At 55.9% G+C, this 18,164-nt stretch overlaps 8 protein-coding genes across 8 annotated transcripts; 6 read left to right on the top strand and 2 right to left on the bottom strand.

The window, feature by feature from the left end:
• Positions 1–2,140: 2,140 nt before the first annotated feature.
• SCP_0311440 (predicted protein) lies at positions 2,141–4,694 on the top strand (the record flags this gene model as incomplete). Its single annotated transcript, XM_027756527.1, has 8 exons — positions 2,141–2,170; positions 2,223–2,270; positions 2,335–2,479; positions 2,534–2,705; positions 2,781–3,202; positions 3,254–3,579; positions 3,673–4,047; positions 4,140–4,694. The coding sequence occupies 8 exons, from the start codon at positions 2,141–2,143 to the stop codon at positions 4,692–4,694; spliced, it is 2,073 nt and encodes a 690-aa protein (XP_027612328.1).
• Positions 4,695–4,836: 142 nt separating this feature from the next.
• SCP_0311430 (hypothetical protein) lies at positions 4,837–4,986 on the bottom strand (the record flags this gene model as incomplete). The annotated part of the gene is made up of 1 exon (XM_027756526.1): positions 4,837–4,986. One exon carries the CDS (start codon positions 4,984–4,986, stop codon positions 4,837–4,839), a length of 150 nt encoding a protein of 49 aa, XP_027612327.1.
• A 479-nt stretch (positions 4,987–5,465) lies between these two features.
• SCP_0311420 (hypothetical protein) lies at positions 5,466–5,809 on the top strand (the record flags this gene model as incomplete). The annotated part of the gene is made up of 2 exons (XM_027756525.1): positions 5,466–5,612; positions 5,711–5,809. 2 exons carry the CDS (start codon positions 5,466–5,468, stop codon positions 5,807–5,809), a joined length of 246 nt encoding a protein of 81 aa, XP_027612326.1.
• A 150-nt stretch (positions 5,810–5,959) lies between these two features.
• On the top strand, positions 5,960–9,281 carry SCP_0311410 (kinase-like protein; the record flags this gene model as incomplete). Its single annotated transcript, XM_027756524.1, has 5 exons — positions 5,960–6,712; positions 6,769–7,285; positions 7,341–7,419; positions 7,476–8,887; positions 8,959–9,281. 5 exons carry the CDS (start codon positions 5,960–5,962, stop codon positions 9,279–9,281), a joined length of 3,084 nt encoding a protein of 1,027 aa, XP_027612325.1.
• Positions 9,282–9,860: 579 nt separating this feature from the next.
• SCP_0311400 (cyclin-domain-containing protein) lies at positions 9,861–10,876 on the bottom strand (the record flags this gene model as incomplete). Its single annotated transcript, XM_027756523.1, has 5 exons — positions 9,861–10,163; positions 10,263–10,502; positions 10,552–10,642; positions 10,693–10,744; positions 10,801–10,876. 5 exons carry the CDS (start codon positions 10,874–10,876, stop codon positions 9,861–9,863), a joined length of 762 nt encoding a protein of 253 aa, XP_027612324.1.
• A 264-nt stretch (positions 10,877–11,140) lies between these two features.
• SCP_0311390 (60S ribosomal protein L12-B) lies at positions 11,141–11,810 on the top strand (the record flags this gene model as incomplete). The annotated part of the gene is made up of 4 exons (XM_027756522.1): positions 11,141–11,155; positions 11,210–11,305; positions 11,365–11,512; positions 11,572–11,810. The coding sequence occupies 4 exons, from the start codon at positions 11,141–11,143 to the stop codon at positions 11,808–11,810; spliced, it is 498 nt and encodes a 165-aa protein (XP_027612323.1).
• A 1,353-nt stretch (positions 11,811–13,163) lies between these two features.
• SCP_0311380 (hypothetical protein) lies at positions 13,164–14,509 on the top strand (the record flags this gene model as incomplete). Its single annotated transcript, XM_027756521.1, has 5 exons — positions 13,164–13,286; positions 13,342–13,439; positions 13,496–13,539; positions 13,596–14,031; positions 14,095–14,509. The coding sequence occupies 5 exons, from the start codon at positions 13,164–13,166 to the stop codon at positions 14,507–14,509; spliced, it is 1,116 nt and encodes a 371-aa protein (XP_027612322.1).
• Positions 14,510–15,524: 1,015 nt separating this feature from the next.
• Positions 15,525–16,977, top strand: SCP_0311370 (predicted protein; the record flags this gene model as incomplete). The annotated part of the gene is made up of 2 exons (XM_027756520.1): positions 15,525–15,686; positions 15,742–16,977. 2 exons carry the CDS (start codon positions 15,525–15,527, stop codon positions 16,975–16,977), a joined length of 1,398 nt encoding a protein of 465 aa, XP_027612321.1.
• Between the last annotated feature and the right edge of the window lie 1,187 nt (positions 16,978–18,164).

The raw sequence follows: 18,164 nt of genomic DNA, 5'->3' as shown, positions 1-18,164 counted from the left end.
TTTGGTGCAGTTGAGAATTTGAGGGTGTATACCATTGTTCGGATTGCTGAGCCTGACGCCTTCTGGATTCGAGACACCGGTCCACTTACCGATCAGCTGCTGTGTCGGAAGTATCACCGTGATGGGTGCCGGTGAGTGCTTGAGCAATGGAGCGGTGATTCGTAGTATTAGTAGGACTTCTACTTCTTCTGCTGATCGCTGCATTCCATCCGGTGTGTGCTACATCTCGAATTCCAGTTCTTCTGTCATGAACGTCAGAAGCATTGATCAGACGTGGCGCCTCAACTGAATCATGATGACAATTAGCTGGCGGCAGTGCGATCTCTACACTTGCAGACCTATTTTCGTCGGACAGAGATTCAACTCGAAAATTGATGATACTGTATGTGCATGTACTGCCTCTTATTCTCGCTCGCTCTCATTTGTCCATCCGTTAGTGGCAGAGCGAGTGGGTGACGTGTGTGCAGTGTCGAAACTTCATTTGATGAGCTCGAGGTGAGGTTGATACCTCCCCTTCCTTCGCTCCAAAATTTCGTCCCCTCGATCTTCAGTGAGTATATGTTTCTTTCCCCATGCTATTAGTACACGCAACTCGCAGAACACGCGCCCGCAGTCGCCGCCGAATGTATTGCAAAACCAACGTCGACGTGGATCACAAAGCTAAGTTGATCATTTAACACCATCAATCGAAGACGGACGTTGTCTCTTCCGCTCACTGGATTGTCACATCAACGATCGAGGCCGAGTCGTCGAAGGTTCTGACATGGCCGCGTTACATATTCCCATGTGTCTTGCCCGGATTGTGTCGGACCATGTCCACATTTCCTGCATGTTCGACTTACGGTTGAGTGTGAGTGGCGTCTGCCTGGATGCCTACCCGACATATTCTTATGTGCTCCCATGGCCTTAATCGATGTGCACGCGAGGTATTCGACTTGTGCAGCATTGGCGTTCCTCTCGGGCTTCATAACCCTGGCGCGCGACGTCAAGTCTCCTCATATAAGGCGTAGAGAACTCCGGGGTGATAGTCTCAAAGGAGCGGAGAAGCTCGCCACGAAGAGGACAACTCACCATGCATACAGTTTGAGAAGCAGTGTCGATGCCGGACTCGCTTTCAGTCTGCTGGGCTCAAAGCCGCCCGTGACGCATCTGATGAGAGTATTCAGTACCTTGTTCGCATAAGCAACGCCCCATCTCCGACAGGAGCAAGGTGTATATCGCGGTGTATCTGAATCCAGGGAGTACACTGTTGCATAAGCGTGGAGCCAATCACTCACATATGTAGTATACACACACCATCCACGAAGCCAGCGCTAGGTACGGTGTAATGCTCGCTCATCGAGGGGAACCCTCTGGACGACGAAGCGCCGTTGTAATTGCTCATCATCGGACGGCCCAGTGTCTGCAGCCCTTTACTTCATCACGGTTGCAGTAACCGGGGGTATGACAAGCTCCAACGAAAGATCTTATCATACTGGGCTCAAAGTTTGCCCGAGCGTTGTTTGCATCTCGCGCAAGACAGACCGTTAGCAGCCGCCCGACCGAGTTGAATCGAAAGCCTCCCGCACACTCGGCGATGGGACCTGCGCGCCGCCGAGAGCAAGAAAAATGGTTCTGTAGCCGGTGTGAGAGCGCTCACTAATCTTCTGCAGTTACCAGTATACCCAGGATCTTGCATCGCACCTCGGTTTTTGACAAACATATTCTGTGTAATAATCCACAGAAGATATATCTGGTCTTGGCAACAACCAGGCTCGGGGTTGGAGATGACTCCATTAGCCACGCAGAGAGTCTTCGTTGTGGTCCGTTGGTGAAGAGTGCCGACAATAATGAACGGTATGCCCCCACAGCGATCTTCACATCGTTTTGCGGCTCCTGGTTCTTGCTCCCTGCGAGATCTACCTTTTCCTGCGTGATGATAGTCTCCCAAAGCCAGACAGATAGGTTGACGAAGTTCAATGCGAACTTGAAGAGTGCAAGTATTGCAAATGTCAATGAAATCAACGGGCGGGGCCGCGGTTCACGTGCCGGCAAATAGCGGGCGCCTTCTGTCGCCAGTCCTGCCTCTGCTACTGACGGTCTCGCAGACAAAAATCAAAATACCAGCTACTGTGATCCGACCTCGATCTTGCGAACAACCATGGAGAGGGTACATTTCCAACAGGAGCAGGTGCGCTACATCCCCTCGTCCGAACTCACCAAAACCAAACCGCCGTACCCAGATGCTCGCCGAGCTCAAGGACCTCGTGCAGCGAGGTCTCTTCACCCAGGTGCGTCTTGCCCCGCTCCCCAGCACACTACGCCGCATTTTCATTTACGCAACGACGCCCGCAGAAAGAAGCGAAGCAGATACTGCAGAAGCGCACCGCGTTCGAAACGGCGCTCGTGCGGCGCGTCGCGAAGAAGGGCGACTTCCTGCGCTACGCGGCGTACGAGATGGGGCTCGAGGCCCTCCGGCGAAAACGCGTCGAGCGGCTCAGTGCGTCCCCTCCCGTTAAATAATATTTTCGCATTCTAAAATTTGAGCGAGCAGAGCAGGACACGGCGCCGCCGTCCGTGTCGGACTACGCGCTCGTGCGGCGGCAGTTCCACATATTCGAGCGTGCGCTCAAGAAGTTCAAGGGCGACGTCGGGCTGTGGATACAGTACGTACGGGTGGCGAAGAAGGAGCGCGCGCGCGCGCTCGTCGGGCGGATCACGGCGCGGTGCGTTTGAACCCCACCTCCCTCTCGGCTCGACCTTCGTAAACTAATGACTTTTTTCATTATTCATGCTCCCAGCGCACTGCAGCTGCACCCGAACGTCCCTGCGCTGTACATTCTTGCCGCGTCGCATGAGCTGCAGCACCTCTCGCCGTCGACTGCTCGGGCGCTGCTGCAGCGGGGGATCCGGCTGAACGCGGATAGCGTGGAGATGTGGAGGGAGTACGTGCGGATGGAGTTGGGGTTCGTGGAGAGTCTTCGGCGACGATGGGGTGTGCTGGGGATCGACGTCGCGCAGGGTGACAAGGGCAAGGGCAAGGAGATGGAGAAGGAAAAGGCCATTGATGAAGGGCTGCTGGCCTTCGAAGATGAAGCAATGGGAGAAGGGGAAGATGTCCAGATGGCAGCAGACCAAGAGGAAGGTGCTGAGGACGAGGCGGCAAGGAGAGAAATTATGCAGGGTGCGATCGTCAAGTCCGTGATGGACAATGCGGCCAAAGGTATGTCGTCCTTCCTGTGCTTATCTTGCGGTAAATTCACCGTCCGTCCAGCACTCCCAAAATTCGAGCTGTTCACGTCATTGCACGACCTGCTCGTCATATACCCTTGTCCGCCGGAATTGCGTGATGCTTTGCTCGAGCATCTCTTTGTCCTTCTGCGCAGCACGCTTCCCACCGATCCGGCGGCGATAAAGTTGTCTGCTACGCGGTATCTTACGCCAGGCCTAAAAGGCGAGGCGCTGATCGACGCGCTGAAGGGAGCGAACGAGCAGCTGGTGAAAGCGGTGCGCGACAATAGCACCTCCAGCTCAAGTCTCGCAGCGGCGTACGTCACATTCGTGAAAGAATGGTGCGAGAAAGATGTTGACGACACTCTGGTGCGTCCAGATTTTTTTTCAACATGCATATCTAATTAATCACTGGTATGCGTCTCTTCTCTTACTGGTATATGCGCGTCGCTCGCGGAGCAGAAAGGGTATCTCGTTGCGTCTTTGCATATGCTCGCACAGCGCGATGCAGCCTCGGCAGCGCTGATGGCGGCAGAAATCAGACTATTAGCGTCATACCCGCAAATCCACCCGTTTCTCCCACCCAGCTGCAATAGCATCCCGCATATCCTTCGGCTGGCGAGAAAATACACGCGAAAGGCCTCTGGAGCAGAAGAGATGTGGATCGCGCGGCTAGAGCTTGAAAGCCAGTTCACAGAAGGTAAAGAAGCGTATCAGGCGACGTGGGCAGAAGCAAGGGAAGCGGTCGTCGAAGGCGACGGGGTGACGACCGTGTGGCTCTGGGGGCTGGAACGTGCTCGCGAAGCGGACGTGGAGGCGGACGTGGAGCTTCTGGAGGTGCGTGACACGCTCGCTGCGCGTGCACTGCGAACTTCGTGCCGTTGCGCGATTGTGATGTGGTGCTTATTGGGCTGATTCTTCTGCCGCAGACCCTCCTGCGGGAGAGCAAGCGAATTACGGATCCGGCTGCGTGGAGTGCAGTCCATGAGGTGCTACTGGTGCGGTACGCTGCTGCGGTTTTGGCCCTGGCAGACGGCGACGTGGCACGACCGGGACCGGGAGAGAGAAGTACGCCAGACCGTGCCCAGCTTGGAGCGGCGACTGCAGCGGCGCGCGCGGGCGCACGCGTGCAGCGAGTGCGACATATTGCTACATCGTATCTGCCCAGCGCAAAGGTGTGGGCGCGCGTGTTCGCGCAGGAGGCTGCAGCCATGCAGTCGGGTCTGCAGGGCGATGCAGATCTAAAGGTGCTAGAGGAGGTGTATGAGTATTGGAGGAGGGAGGACGGGGTCGCCGCCACGGCCGAGTGGGCGAAGTTGCTGCTGCGCCGCGGAAAGGGAAGGGAGGCGCAGGCGGCGGTGATGCGCGCGCGGAGTTGGTTGACGGCGGACGAGAGCGGCGAGGTCGAGCGTCGGTGGGCGATCGATCTGGAAGGACCGCCGGAAGACTCCGGTGCCGCCGCGGCAGCGTGTAACATTAGGTAAGTCTCCTTTTGGAGATACCGGCGGCAATTTTAGCTCTTACCAGAGTGTGACAAGGGCGGCCAAATGACTAATGGGGAGAAGGCGTTGCGTGCAAACAAGGCTGTCCACGTCGGCGACAGATGTGCCTTGCGCAGTGGCTGCCCTAGGTGATGATTGCTGAGATGGGGCTCATGCGTGGCAAAAGGAGCGTCAAGATTGCATGCACGTTCGGTTCCGACGCTCGGCCGTCGTGCAGCCGGAGTAATGGTAGCAGCAGCTGCGGAGGAATCACAACGCCCATCATGGAAGGCATGTTACAGAGTACTTGAACGAGTATGTAAATGCGCCACCAGGCTCGGCGACTACTCTCGGGGAACAATGGATAGCGGTGGAGCGAGATAGACAGGGAGTCGCCGTGCGAGGTGGCAACGAGTGTGATTGAGTAAAAGGAAGGGGGAAGTCAGAGGACATCAGAGGGCGGGAGAATTAATATCGACGAGGCGCGAGACGCACATGGACGGTGAGCATGTGCATGTGGGTGATTATAGCAGGGAACGGCGATAGATGTGATGTGCATAGCAATGGTGGGAGCGGGCCCACGAACGACGGAGATGTTGCGCTGGAGTTGCGTGGAGATATGTTGGCAAGAGAACATACGAGCAGAGGAGTGGCGTGTATGTTTGTCGGGCAGCTGGCGGGGAACTAGTTGACTGGAGGAGGCGGTGACAGTCTAGGCTGTGACGCGTGACATGATGCATCCGGCGACACGCGTGGTGCGCAGAAGCACGCACCATGTGCTGCCACTTGACTCCGAATATCTGCATTCCCTCTCTCCTCCATCGCCTTTCTCTTCTCCCTTCTCCCTCTCCCGCTCACGACCTCTCCTCCTCTTTCTCCTCCTCCTCGCCGTCGCACGCTGCCCAGGGCCCCCTTTCATCTGTAAGTCTTTTCTTCATTCCTGCCGCTCGACCCCTCTCTGATCGCGACACGACCACGCACATCACTCGTTATCCTCGCCTCCTTTTCAATCCCCGCAGCTTTGTCTGTCTGTTGTTTCGCTAGGCTTGCTTCAATCCACCTCGACGCTGCAGGCCGTCTCTTCGCCTGCCCCGTCACCCAGCAGAGTTCCAGTCTGACTGGAGAGAACCGCTCCCGTTCTCACCTGCATGCATATCGCCAGTCCAGTCGTCACCAAGCCGCTCTGATATATCTCGCCCATTTCTCTCCCGAGATCGGTGTGCAGAAGACATATCTAGGCTCATCTTCTGGCTTGTTCCCTTGCGCTCATGTTGCAGTATCCACTTCAGCTCCCGCCGCTCTCGCTGTCTTCCTCGAAGCGTGTGCCCACCCGCGCTGGCGATGACTCGACCCCGGGCCACATCCGCAACGGCCATTCCGCCCTGACCCACAAGCGCGTCACCAACGACAAGCTCGTCGCCCCTCGCCAGTCCAACTCTTACGCCATTCCCCTCTCCATCTCCGCCGCTCTGTCTGCCTCGTCCTCTCCCTCCTCTTCCCCCGACGCCTCCCCTTACCTTTCCCACAAGCAGATCCCCCGTTCCCCTCTTGTTCTTTCCCATCGGCAGCCCTCCACTCCCGTCTCTCGCTCTCCCCACACCCTCACCTCCAACCTGCCCTCCATCCGCGACGACTCGAGCAGGCACTCTTCTTTTTCCTCCGTCGTCACGGATATCCTTTCTCAGGGCGACTTGGTCGGCGACGGTCTCTCCCTTCAGGGAGAGACGATTTGTCGGGTCCCGATAAGCTCATCCGAACCGCGGGTCGACTACGATGAACCGGCGAAGGAATTCGAGGTCGTTCGTAAGCTTGGCACCGGCAGCTACGCTGTCGTGTACCTCGTCCGCGAGGTTCTTTCCCGTCCTCTGCCCTCGGACGACGGCCACTACGCTGTTGGTCGCTTGGAACTCGACGAAGGACCTGCCAGACGCCCATCCGTGGAGTACGGTCGCGAATATGCTATCAAGCTGCTGTCCAAGGCAAACCTCGACAAGGAGGCTTTGGACGCTCAGATGTTCGAGGTACGTCGTTCTCGATGATAATTGAAAAGCTTCTTGTCATGACTATGTGCCCCCAGGCCACCATTCATCAATCGCTCCCCGCTCACCCGAACATAGTCACTCTTCATCGGACCCTCGAGACCCCCTCCTTTTTATTGCTTCTACTCGAGTTCGTTCCCGGTGAAGATCTATTCTATTTCTTGGAACAGTCTCGTGACCACTACCAGTCGGATCCCTCCTTGCCCGAGCTTTCGACCTCGTCTTCGGACTCTAGCAGCTGCAGCTCTCGTACCCCGCCAACACCCAGCCTCCTCTCCTCCCTCAACCCAGGACAGTTGCTCTCGCGTACACGTCTCCGTCTCATCGCCTCCATGTTTTCCCAGATGTGTGAGGCAGTGGCGGTCTGCCATGAGAACTACGTCTTTCATCGCGATATCAAGCCGGAGAACTTTATTGTGACCGACGGATGGACGACGCTGTCCGACGGCAGGTGTGAGCGTAAGGTCATCGTCAAGCTTACGGACTTTGGACTTTCCACCACCGACACCGATTCGGCCGATATGGATTGCGGCAGCGCTCCTTACATGTCTTTCGGTGCGTTCGATTTCCCTTGGCTCTCGTGCATGCTCTAATAGCAAGCATCAAACAGAATGCAGAAATAACATACACCCTACTTATTCGCCCCGTGCTGCCGACGTCTGGTCACTTGGTATCGTGCTTATCAATATGTAAGTCGCTCGCCCAGTCCGTGCTGTGCACAGGTACCTGACGGCGTGCTTGCCAGGTTGTATCACTATAACCCCTGGACAGACACCACACAAGGCGTCTGCCCATCCTTTGAGCTTTTCCGCAGGCAGCCGGTGGAGTTCTTCATGAATCGCTTCACGGGCATGACTTCACCCGTCGCGGAATTCCTCGCAACCAACGTCTTCTGCATCCTCGACAGTCACCAATCCGACTCGCAGCGGATCAGCGCCCGCGCCTTTGGCACCTGGATCAAGGACCTGCCATCCCTGCTCGGCTCGCCGGCGCCCCGTGGCCACTCGCGCACCGCATCGGTGAGCTCCACCCAGGGATACTGTCTTGCATCCATCCCACATTCCCGCCGTCCGTCCCTTCGCAACGCGCCACCGCGCCTCGAGGTGCCTGCATCGCAGCGTGCATCGAAGTCGCTGTCTCGTGCGCCCTCGCTCGGCCCAGCGTTCGAAGCGCTGGAGTCCTTGTCGACGCTGGCAACCGTCCTTGACCAGGACACGGAGGAGCAGGAGCAGGATGGTGAGGTGGAGCCGGAGTCGCGGTCAGCGTCCACGCACAAGCGGCGCAAGCGCGGTGCACGCAAGGGCAAGGGATTGGTGCTCTCCCCAGTCTCGCCCATCCCAGACAGAACGCTCGACACGCTCGCCGAAGCGTCGCAGGCGCTCGCGCGGGAGATCAGCCGCACGTCGCGCTCGTCCCAGGTACCACTAGCAGAGACTCCGGTATCCGTTCCCGCAGTTCCGCCCGTTCCGCCGGTCCTCGCGTCGCCGCTGCCCCCGACACCGACGACGCCGACGATCTCCAAGAAGCCGTCCAAGTGGAAGCTCAGCTTCGGCAAGGGCAGCAGCGCCAGTGTCACCGCTGCCGCCAGCGCGAAAGCCACCTTTGCGGAGGAGCCGGTTCCTGACAGTGGCAAGGCGATGTCTGCTACGGCCAGCAACGTCACGAGCCTGCTGATGAGCCTCAACGCGCCCGCGGGGCCTGTGCCCGTGCCGGAGGTCGAGGAACCCGAGTCTTGGGGCGTGCGCGGACGACGCGCGAAGAACTCGCCGTATGGTGCGCATGCGAGCCCCAATGCGTCTTCCAGCCACACGTGGGGTCCGTCCTCGAGCTCGCCCTTTGGCTCGAACGCCCAACTCGGAGAGCGCCGCGCGCAGAATGCGGATGCGCGCTCGCAGCGCGCGATCTCGCCTGCGAGCACGCGCAGCGGCCGCCCGTTGGCCTCGAGTGCGAGCTCGATGGCGTCGTCCAACTGGCGGAGCTCGATGTCGAGCGTCGGGACGTCCTCGTCGTCTGCGTCGGCCTTCACGCGGTACAGCAACGGCAGCACGCGGAGCGTGTCCACCGCTGCCACGAGCGTCTCGTCCAACAGCTGGCGGAGCCAGCAGAGCAAGTACCCGTACGACAGCAAGCCCCCGCAGATGCCGTCGAACGTCAAGTGTGAGTGTTCATATCGTCTTATCGCTCATTTCCGTGGGTGTGTGTGCTGAGCGCTGTTGGTTGCATTGCAGTGATGACGGGCACGCCGTGGGAGCTGTACGAGCTGCCGCGACAGATGTACCACAATCCGGAGGACGTCAAGTACGGCGCGCCGCCCGTGCGCACGCGCCGCGCGCCGAAGCACAAGGACACGAAGCTGGACACGATCAGCGAGCGGCCGCACAAGGCGTCGCCGCTCGCGCAGCGGCATGACGCGTCGACGAGCACGACGGAGCTCGACCGTCTGCCGCAGCGCGAGAGCGAGGACGGCTCGTACGAGGGCAGCTCCCCGCGCAAGGTGCAGAAGGGCCAGATCAACGCGCTCGCGAAGATGCTGTCCGCGCTGCGCCGCTGAGACGCGTCCGCTGTGCAGCCTTTCTGTCCGGCTGCTCCGTCTGGCTCGGGTACGGAATCGGAAGATGGACAGAAGGAGGATGGTGCGGCGCGTGCGTACGGCTGGTTGTCTTTTGGGCGGCGCGGTGGCCTCGGTGGTGATGTGTGACAGTTGCATTGTACGGTATTAGTATGGAAACGCCGGAGATGGTCGGTCTGTGGTTGGTGTGCTCCTCTCCTCGCTGGAAAAACCCTAGCATCGCATGTGCGGTATTCGTAAGCTTCCCTCACTCTCACATTCACTGTACCGTTCCTTGCAATAATTCGGCTATACACACACAGCAATGGTTGATTTCATGGACCCTTCATTCGATTCTGCTAGAGGGCATCGCCCACTGGACGTAGCGTAGCGTAATGTCATGTCCGGTTGTGCGGAAATTGTACACTTAAGATGGTGGAATATGTCGACTGGCGTACTAGTATAAATACGTGCAATGAGGTTCCCGAGAAATCCTGCATAGAGCTGGTGCGATAATCCTGGAACATAACGTGCGGACGAGATCCTATGTCTTTGCGGCGATTAAAAGGTGTGATGGTGGTGTTATCGCCCTCTCCCTTCCTCCAGGGACTGCTGCTGGAAGTCTGCGAACGCCATTTCTTGCTCGATCGTTGGGGGACGCGGGGATTCGGGAGAGAGCGTCGCCGTGTCGATGAGGATGGTAGACGCCTCGAGGGTGCGGGTGCTGCTGCTCGTTACAGTCGGGGACGACGGACGGGAAGCGTCGACGTCCATGTCGCTGTCGGACGAACCGCTGCCGGATTGGCCGCCTGGGATGACGAATTGGCCGGTGCTGTGGGTGCGGACGAGGTTGACGTAGTAGTCCTGGAGGATCTCGCGCGTGCACTGCGCAGAGCGAGTGTGGTCGTGCGCAGACGAGGACGCGCGACAAAGCGGATATTTTTCAGTGCTGTGCGCGCGGCGTCGGCTGCGGAGTGTGCTAACCGTGAGGTGCCAGTCTACCATGCGGAGGAACTCGCGCTCGAGCATGTTCAGCTCCGGGACGGGAATCCCGCCGACTTTGGCGTAGACGTTGTTGGTGCAGAAGGTGTCGCAGAGGGCCTTGCTGGATATGGCGATGGAGGTGATGACGAAGCGGTGGCAGGTGAGGGAAGAGAGCGTGAAGAGGGGCGTCCTGGCGCAGATTTGGTCGATGTAATGCAGTGTGATCAGCAGACATGCTCTCTGCCACGATCCCGTCAGCGCGGAGTAAGGAACGCCCGACGGGACTCACCTCGACCTTGGTAAATTTGACGATGCGTCTAAGATACTCTAGCACAGTTATTCCGGGCGGAGTGCGCGAGTGGAAGCGCGTAAGGCTCTCGCTGTGCGAGATCGGTATGAGTGTCACCGGAAATAGAGGACATCTACGTACGGAGACAACGATATTTGATCATTATGCGCCATAAGACGACTCATCATGTCAGCTGGCAGGGGGAGAACAGAGTTCAGAGCGTCGACGTCGTGGGATCGACGGGCTCACCAATGAGCTGGACAAGAATATCCACATCAACTTCCTCAAAGGCAGCCGGCAATTCGACCCTCGCTGATGATTCCATGCACCCACACCCATCGCCGTAAACAAGTGGGGCCGCCGAGTGTGAGTGTGGTCGCGAGCACGCTGGTGGTCGGAGTCGGTGGTCAACGAGTACTAGTGAGGCTCCTCAGACTGATAGGCACATACCGGCAATCGCCGCGTTTGCACCGGCCCGCCTGTAGACCCGCCACATCTGTACAGTTCTTCAAACGCCGTACGAACTTTATATCCAGATCATTTCGCAACTACATCCACCCGTTCCCCTCATCCCTTTCCTCCTCTCGCCATGGCCCCCAAGATCGTAAGGCATTCTGCTGCACGTTCTGGTGTTGTGCTAGGTCTGACGCTCCCGCAGGACCCAAACGAAATCAAGATCATCTACCTCCGGGCGATGGGAGGTGAGGTCGGTGCCTCGTCGGCCCTTGCACCAAAAATTGGCCCTCTCGGTCTCGTGCGTCTCTCTCCACCCATATCGGTATATGCTGCAGTTCATGACACTTGCACCCTCAGTCACCAAAGAAGGTCGGCGAAGATATCGCAAAGGCAACCTCGGCGTGGAAGGGTCTCCGCGTCACTGTCCAACTAACTATCCAAAATCGTCAAGCAAAGGTCGACGTCGTCCCTTCCGCCTCCTCTCTCGTCATTAAAGCCCTTAAGGGTAGGTATTTTTTCCAATATCCGTCTGTTTATTAATATTTCATGATCTCGTCCATCTAGAGCCACCACGAGACCGCAAGAAGGAGAAGAACATCAAGCACTCGGGTAACATCACTTTCGACGAGATTGTGGAGATTGCGAGGACGATGCGGTCCAAGTCGCTTGCGAGGACACTTGCCAACGGCGCGAAGGAGATTCTGGGAACTGCCCAAAGCATAGGCTGTACAATCGACGGCCAGACCCCGCACGATGTCATCGACGCGATTAACTCGGGGGAGATTGAGGTACCAGATGAGTAGACCTGCATACTGCAAATCTGTTGTACTACATATGTTTTTCACGTCTATTATGTCTCCGTCGCGTGTGTATTTTCGGCATGCCCTTCCGCATTCAGTTGCCTTCTTCCGCGCCACTCGATATCTCAACCCTGGGTCCAGAGAAGCTTCGCAGGATGGTGAAAACCACGTTTCAAACTACTATGGGTCTAATGCTACGAAATCGGCCCTACGTGGTCTTCGAGAAGGACTTTTAAAACGGAACGCTTCGTCTTACCCTGTCAGGCCTGGAACGAATACTCTTAAGTTCGGGAGTAACTTGGGAAGCTACCTCAACCCATAGACAAACAGCATCTTTTCCCGTCGAGCGTGCCACGATATGATGATCACCCGCTACCAGCTGGATGGTGGGCACATCAGACCGTTCCGAGGACAGTGCTTGCTACTTATTCCCTCTCGGCGCACATCTCATATGCTCAATGCGCAGCACGGTGCGGCCTGACGCTGTCATAGCTACAATGATACTTACCATTCGTGGACATGTCTCATATAGTGTGTAATGTGTCAGACAGAGCAAAACTCGCTCTTTCCCTGAAATTGACATATTTCAGACTTGTCAATCTCTCTGTGCATCCTAAGTCTTATATTATTCTAACAGAAGGTGTGACAAGGTGGTTCTGTAATATCTAGATACTTTCTGGTCTCAGAAGTGTGGAGGAAAAATAGTTGACATTGAGGTGTATCAGTGACCGGTCCTACACTGTGGTAAAGAGTAAATAAAAACTCTCGCCTTGTCTTCAAGATGAAGTCCTTGTTTTTCCACCCGGCTTGGTCCTTCCAATCTTACTCTCCGATCAAGATACGATCCCCAGATCGATTCTGTACTCTCCCGGCTCAATCCTTCTTCCGAGTCGAACACTCACGGCGATGCCAGTATTAATGGCAACTTCTCATCTCAGTCATACAGATCCCATGTTTCCTGTCTGGCATTCAATGTTCAACACAGATGGCGCCTATAGACGTACGTGTACGTGTAGAAATCACTGATTACCGGAGGAAAGAAGACACGAAAGAACCAAATATTAGTCGTCATGTCCGACTATGGTATCCCAGGCACCTCCAGAACAACTCTCTGATGTAATACATCTCTCCATCTGCAAGTGGAGTCAGGGAATTCGCCTGAAGAGCCCGGCAATGCCACTTTGGTCGACTCAACTTCTCATTCCTGTGCAGCTCCAACCACATCACTGTCCGCCGCTGTCTCGCGGACATCATGGGGGTTAGACGCACTCGTTCAATGGCGGAGAGCGAGCCTTATCAATAGCTGCTCCTTGTCTTCTCGGTCTAGCTGTTCCGCCATCGCAGTCTTCCTCAGCCATGGCCACTACCAACCCGTTGCCGACGCATATGCCCAACCCCTACACTCCTTTGGCATTTCTGCAGCCTGCCATGGCCAATGACTTTGAGGGTTCGCGTTATCTGTATGTTGCCACCCTCTCTGTGAGCATAGCAAATATTATGTGCCGTACTACGAGCTCGTTGACCGTTCCCTCAGGCATTCACCTTGGACTGGATGATGGCATGGCCGGACGAGTATAGGATCATTGTCAAGGCTCCAATTCGTCTCTCCAACATCATTTATTGCATCTCTCGGTAGGCGCCTTCCTGGCTAATGCTTAACATATCACTGACCCGGTGGTAACATTTAGAATCTTCGCGTTCACCTACATCCTGACAAATACTATCTTCCAGAGTATGTCCATCTCACCGTCATAATACAGATGTACATAACCGAGTCTATCTCCACAGTCGCTTCGGTAGGCTCTTGCCAGGCCCTTCAAGTTGCATTGGCCTCTTGCTTCACCGTCGGCGTCCCAGCTACCTCTGCACTCTTCTATCTTCGCATCTGCGCAGTCTTTCGTAACTCTCGGCCTATCATCATAATTTTCGGGCTCTTATGGCTTTCGATTCTCGCCACCTGCCTCACAATTCCATTTGCTATCGGAGGCACACATATCGGGACAACAGACAGATGCATCAATAGCAAAGTGAAACCGTTCAGTTCCTCCGCCATAATTACCAACACTGTCAACGACACGTTCGTTTTCCTGGCTATTTCATTCCGGCTTGTCTCCTTCTCGATGCAAGGCAACACCATTGGAGATCGATTCAGGTCGTTCGTCCGAGGTGACGGACTGCCAAAATTCTCGAAATTGCTCCTCCAAGGTGGTCAAATGTATTACTTGTATGTTCTCCTCGTGCTCCTCTTTGTAAACGCTCAGATGCTAACAATACTTCCCCATATTAGCGCCACCGTCGCTCTGAACATCCTGACGATGGCGATGATCCTCTCGCCGAGCATGTCGCCTGTCTTCCGCGCGATGTTCACTATCCCGAACGTCGCGCTGGAGAATGCCATGGCGACGCGCGTGTTCCGCGCGGTTCACCTGGGTCTCATCTCCGATGTGGACACGTCCCCGCATAGCTCTGGCCCGTCGCGCGGGCTCGCATGCATGAACCACGGCTCGGGCAGCGGCGCCCACCCCAGTCGCGGGTCCGGCTGCGATGTATACCCGCTCGAGACTCGCGTGTTCGACCACCACGTCACGCTCGGGAACCACATCCAGATCACGAAGACGATGGAGACGCACCACGATGTGGATGACTTGCCCGCGAAGCGGGAATCGCTGACGGACGTCGAATCCGGGCTGGGTCAGGTTTAGGCCGCACTCTCCGGTGCTGTTCTATCCATATCTATTTGGGTGTACTTCTACACCTTTCGACGCGTTGCGCTATATATTCGACTGCGTGTGAGGCATACGGTATCTCTTTGATTACTGGCTGTCTGCTGATCACAACATTTCTTGAACTAGTGTATAATGGAGATCTTACTGCTAGGTATGATAAAAGTATCTGTATGAGGAATACCGTAACATAATGGCTGAGAACGAGACTTCACCCAGGCCACTCGCTATGGCGGAAGCGTTGCACGCCAACTTATTAGTCTCGGAAAGTGACGATTTATTGTTATTTACCTCAGGCGATATCTCTCGGGACATCCATCGTCGTAGAAACGCTCGCAGACCTAAGTCTACTCCCAACGAGATTGCCTGGGAGACTCGAATCACTTTCGGAGATGCTGTAATTACTCTGGCCAGCGCTTTCTGTCATTTGGGGCTCCACAACATATGTGTCGAAAATCTGTTTAAAACGTGTATTTTACTGCTTGTAACTCGAGGGCTTGAGCTTGAGCCCCGCAGGTGTTTTAAACTCGATAGCCTCGTAAGGAGTTTTACCCGGAATAGTCGGCACAACGTATTTATGACCGTTCGACCTTTGTCCCCTCCATAAGCGTGACGTTGATGTGGATAGAGACGTCTGCAGGCTTTTCTCTTTTGTATTATTTCTTTCTCTCGCTTTCGGACGCTGGCACGCTGTAGGCACGACGGTATTATATCCCGGAGAAATTATGAAGCGACTGAACCAGTCGAGGAACGGGGGGACAGCTTCGTCGAGTTTTGCTTTTCGCTTTAATAATCGCGGCCTTGAGGTGATATCTACTCTGCAGCTGTGGGCATGATATTCACCAGGTGGCGGAGAGACGGAATTCCCTTTCTTGGTAACCCGCCGGGTGGCTATCGATCTCCGAACACCGGCCGAACCACTGAACTGAACTCTCTGCCAACTATTCCCTGCGTGTCGCTGTATTTGCTTTCTTTCGATTGTATTATGCCAACCATGCCTCCTCGAGCTCATCGACCGGCATTGACACGCACTCATTCCCGCTCGTCGTCGAACGGTTCCTCCAAGATGGGCCTTAATCTACAAATCACCCAGAAGGATCCACCACCTCCTAGAATATCCGACAAAGCAAAGAAGAACGCGCACTTATACCACGAGGTAACGTCGGTGAATTTTTTAAGATGCGAATGGGGTCGTTGACTTTCCGTGGTAGCCTCCTGCACGTACCACGTCGCCATACCCACGGACCAACAGTGCTCATCACCTCCCGACGAGAGAGCAAGGGCCTTTGCGGAGGCCACCCGCGTCACAGGCCCTCACTAGTGCTCGTACGAATGGCGTGAAACCGAAGGCAGATTTCAGGATTTCTAGTCCGTCAGAGGGCGACGATGACGACGAGTGGGTGTCCAGTGAGAGTGGCGCGGCCACCCCGAGTGCTGGGTACGATTCCGAAGAGGGCACTGCTACTCCTGTTGACCCTCCGAAGCCGCCCACCGTCCAGGCTGATGTTGTACAGAAGGATGGACCGCCGACTCCTCGTGCGGAAACACCGACTCTTCCCCGTAGCGACACCGCCCGCCAAGTGCCGCTCTCGCCGATGAAGGCCAATTTCGCGCAACCTGTGCATGCTCAGCAGCAACAGAGCAAACCGCAACCGACTGCAACAGAACGTCATGATCAGCGCCGGCCACAAGTGGATGTTCCGTCCCAGTCGCAGCAACAGCAGCAGCCGTCGCCTCCCGTCTCCAAAGCCCTCTCCGAGACTCACTCTCCTCCACGCATATCATCCCCTGATCCCCCCAAACGCCAATCCATGACACGGCCGCCCTCCACTCATTCTGTCACCAGTAGGTCCGATGCCGCCCCGTTACGTCCCCATCCCCTCATTCGCGGACACTCGTACGGGCACAGTGGCGCATTACCGGCGAAGCCCGCGACACTCGCCCCGCTCACCGTATCATCGGATGCTGCCCAAGCTCAGATGTCGACCGTGTCCTCCCCATCGAGCCTCCGTGCCGACTCGCCGATAAGCATCAAGACCACATCGGCCTCGCCGAGTACGTCGCCCTCCTCCTCTCAGGCGCACCGACAGCTTCGGCGCACATCCACCTCATCGTTGCGCTCCATGACATCCACCGCAGTGCCTCCATCCGCTGTCCAGGCGCAACTTATCAAGACGCACGATCGGCAGCGCACGATGTCCGCGATGTCCTCTACTTCCTCGTTTGCCGCGCTATCTAGCCTCGCGATGCGTTCTACGCCATCCCCTCCGCGCACTCCTATACATTTTACCTCCCACTTCCCTCCAGCTGAGCAGACCAGTGCTGTCGAGTCTGTCCACCCGCTATTGCCCCCACCGTACCTCAGTGCACATTTGACCGTGCTTGCATATCGTAACCCTATTGCGGAGTCGTACGATAGAGTGATTCGTGCGAAGCAGCGCAGATGATTGCTGAAGGATCTATTCGCTTTGGTCGATTTTCGTCCGCTCGTGTAGTCTTGTACGCTATCGCTTTCTGCTATATGCACTACGCTGACTCGTCCTGATATAGCTCATGTGTAATACCACCCACATGTTCACTGATCTTCAATTTTTTAGCTTCATGTTATTATTTGCACCCCCTAATTATTGTCGTGCTGTTCGTTCGAGAAATTGTCCGATTCTTCAAACTCTCCGGCAAGCCGTTATCCCCGGCAAGATCATTCAATGTGTCGCCATACCGCAGGCCACAGGATAAAGAAATTGTGCTGCAACTGTGGGGAATACGCTTCTGCTGTCTTGCGTCTACCATTGCCTTCCCGCTGATGCGAATGGTTCCGGGTATGTTCTCTTTGTGTGCTCTCTGTTCAGTTGATCCTCTACTATATTCATCATCTCTAGCGTTATCGCATCTATGGAGGTGGTCTTGATTGACAAAGTGAGTGGCGTTGACTTTGTCTCACGACTGACCCCGGCGAACCAGGATTGCTTGTGGACTTGCTTGGACCTTGCTAGCCGCATGGTTACGTCTGATTTTCTGGGGCAAAACATTAGATACTGCTGAGACATCAGACCAGAGCAGTTGGCTTTGATTCGATCCCAAATACCTGAAGCTTCCCTTCTCTCTTGTTGCGTGGTTGCCGTATCAGCTTTCCGTCGATAATCTCAGTTGACTGTATATATCTGTCTTGCCCGACCCACGTTGGGAAGCCAAGGATGGATCGTTCCACGCCACACCCTCTCTGGACGACAGCGTGACGAGAAGGCCCGTTATCTCAACGTCGGAAGCACCTGTAACCAGTCTGGGCCCCGGTGGGTCTGAAGAAGAGATGCACTCTGTGAACATGACTTACTTGGTACAGTGGTGTCGATTGGACTGACGGAGGTTCCGATTTCCTGGATTTTCAACATACGCTGATACTTCGCACGATCTGCGTCAATCTTCGACATGACAGTCCTGGCGAAAGTAGCCTTAGTTCTTCTGATTGGTGTGACCGTGTTGAGCCTGTCGACATCCCGGCGTATGGTACCTGCCTCCTGGCTCCTCTGACGCGAGATCTCATGCTCGAATCCTACGCCTACATCTCTGATTAACAGCCAGTCTTTGCTGTGCCGCAAACTATCTCGGCTATATTCGTGACTGCTCTGGAGGCTGA

This window comes from Sparassis crispa (genome assembly GCF_003851025.1).
Source record: "Sparassis crispa DNA, contig_000002F, whole genome shotgun sequence".
Lineage (NCBI taxonomy): Eukaryota > Fungi > Basidiomycota > Agaricomycetes > Polyporales > Sparassidaceae > Sparassis > Sparassis crispa.
This window is presented reverse-complemented; position numbering and strand designations above follow the sequence as displayed.